At 53.6% G+C, this 2,500-nt stretch overlaps 2 protein-coding genes across 2 annotated transcripts in view; both read left to right on the top strand.

Annotated features, from left to right (window-relative positions):
- Nucleotides 1-2,500, top strand: part of LOC308168152 (complement factor H-related protein 2-like) — a 499,130-nt gene that overhangs the window by 241,197 nt on the left and 255,433 nt on the right. The gene's annotated exons all lie outside the window — the stretch shown is intronic.
- col4a6 (collagen, type IV, alpha 6) overlaps nt 1-2,500 on the top strand; it is a gene marked incomplete at both ends in the record, with an annotated part of 107,023 nt that overhangs the window by 75,594 nt on the left and 28,929 nt on the right. The window contains 2 exons of the mRNA XM_080543126.1: nt 781-870; nt 1,535-1,759. Of these exons, the coding sequence (XP_080399252.1) occupies nt 781-870; nt 1,535-1,759 (315 nt within the window). The remainder of the gene's footprint in view (nt 1-780; nt 871-1,534; nt 1,760-2,500) is intronic.

Raw genomic sequence — 2,500 nt, 5'->3', positions numbered from 1 at the left:
CAGTCATCATCAATCGAACCGCCATCTTTTTCTCCCGTGCATGCATCTGTTGCTCGACCCCGCCAACAACAACAACAACAACAACAACAACAACAACAACAACAACAAAAACAAAATACTAATTGGAACTTGTGTTGAAAGAGGAACAGCTAGTTTCACTTTAAGTCTGTTGAAATAAAACTGCTTTTTAAAATTCCATATTTCTGTTTTGGCCGACTTTAAAATCAGACTGATGAAGTTGCCCAGAGCTCTCTCTCCCATTCTATCTTTATTATCATCCCCCCCTCCTCTCTCTCTCTCACTCTCACTCTCTCTCTCTCTGTCTCTCTCTCTCTCTCTCTCTCTCCATTCCCTCCCCTATTTCGCTAAGAATCTTTGACCCTATCTCTCTCTCTCACCTCCCCTTCTCTACTTCCACTTTCTCCATCTATCTGTCCACTCCTTCCTGATTCCTTCTCTCTATACCCACCCCCAAATATCTCTCTCTCTTTCTCTCACCTCTCTTTCTTCTCTCCACCCTCTCCATCCTAACTCACAACTCCTCTCTTCTTCTCTCCCTCCTCTCTCTCTCTCCCTCCTCTCTCTCTCTCCCTCCTCTCTCTCTCTCTTTCTCTCTCTCTGGTGAGCTTTTTTGGGCCAAACCCACACCCTCCTCCCCCTCCTCCTCCTCCTTCTCCTCTTAACCCCCTCCAACCCTGACCCCCCTGACCCCCATCCCACCTCACCCTCCCATCCCTGCCGTCTGATTGGCTAACGACTGTGTTGTCCTCTGGATCCCAGGGGGACTCGGGTCTGCCCGGACCCCGCGGCGTGCCTGGCGACGAGCCGCTAGTAGGCGGAGCAATTCTCACTATCTACAAAGGAGATAAGGTAACACGGTCAGGAGCAGTGGTCTCAGCCCCGCAGGGGGGGTGGGGGGTGGGCCTGGGGGTGGCGGGGGTGAGGAGGAGGGCGAGAGAGGGGTGAGGCGGGGAGCGGAGGAGGGGCCAGGGGGGGAGAGGTTCGGGGTGAGAGGAGGGGTGAGAGGTTCGGCGGTCACAAGTCACAGAATGTAGCTAATGTCTCAGGGGGGTAGGGGAGGAGAGGGGAGAGGAGGTAGAACGTTCTAGTAAGAAGAGGGGGATATACTGTGATACTGAGTGACCGCCCACCCCCCCCACCCCCCGTAACACCACTTCTTCCCCCCAACCCACCGCCCCTCCCCCCCACCCCACCCCGCTTTGAACTCCACTTTTCACCCCAAACCCTACCACTCCCACATCTACCATCCCTCCTAGGGTCACACACACACACACACACTCACACAGTCCGTCCTCTGACAACCCCCCCCCCTCCCCCCTCTCTCTAAACCACCCCCCCCCCTCCTCCTCCAAAACAACAACAAACCGCCGTCGCCGTTAACCGCCACCGCCCCCCAAACCCCAACCAACCGACACCACCCCCCCCCCCCCCCTCCTTCTTCCCCCGACCCGTCCCCCCCCCGTCGTGTGCCATGTAAAAAAACCTCTCTCTTCCTTGGTTACCGTATATCCAGGGAGACGTGGGCCCTCCCGGCGACCCAGGCCTCCCATTGGTCAATGAAGTGGTGGAGTTTGTGGGCCTACCTAAAGGAGACAAAGGATCCCAGGTTTGTGAGAGAGACACGGTTCTCAGAGTCTGCTGCTGGGTCTCCAGAGAGGAGGGCTGGAAGGGGGTACCCCCCTCGACCTGCCTGCTCTACCCCAGCCTGAGGGCTCCGTCCCGGGCCCTGAGCCACGCTGTGTGGTGGGGGTGGTGGTGGTCCATGGAGTTCATGTGGTACCCATCGCAGGCTCCTGGCCCGCCCCACCCCACTCCCCCCCCCGATCCTACCCAGTGTCCTACCCCCGCCTCATACCCCCCACCCCCACCTCCTCACCTCCCCCCTGCCCCCCACCACCGCAAGAACCACCCGGCCCAGTTTGGTTTAGTCTTGGGTTCTTGGCTGTTGTGTTTTGATATTATTCAGTTACTTTTTTACTGTGTACTGATTGCTGTATTTTGCTATGTTGTATTGTATTGTATACCGATGAATGTATCAATTGAATATGAATAAATACAAAAACTAAGTACACAGGGAACAGAAGATACACCAAATTCATTGCATTTATGGTTTTTAGGTGTTTATGTTTAGGAAGGCAGCGAACCAACAACATGGTAGATCAGTCTGAGACACAATCACTGCGCTTTTATAAGATTGTTCCAGCTTTTTACGGTTGGCCAGTGCAGTACACATGTCTCACCACCGGAGAGCGCAATCAGTGTGTTCACAGAGGCTGTTACTAGCTGTTAGTAAGGGGTCTGTACTTTATCTCTCAGAGGGTCTGGCTGTCAAGTCATTTGAGTTTATTCGATAGAACACCAGTTGTCCATCACTTCGTTGCCATGAATGGTGATGTCGTCATGTTTAGATACATTGTAACCATGTATAACCACCGCTATGCTTCCCTATTCTTGTTGCTTTATTATCTGATATATTATT

The sequence above is a fragment of the Nansenia antarctica genome (assembly GCF_963989245.1).
Source record: "Nansenia antarctica genome assembly, chromosome: 12".
NCBI lineage: Eukaryota > Metazoa > Chordata > Actinopteri > Argentiniformes > Microstomatidae > Nansenia > Nansenia antarctica.
This window is presented reverse-complemented; position numbering and strand designations above follow the sequence as displayed.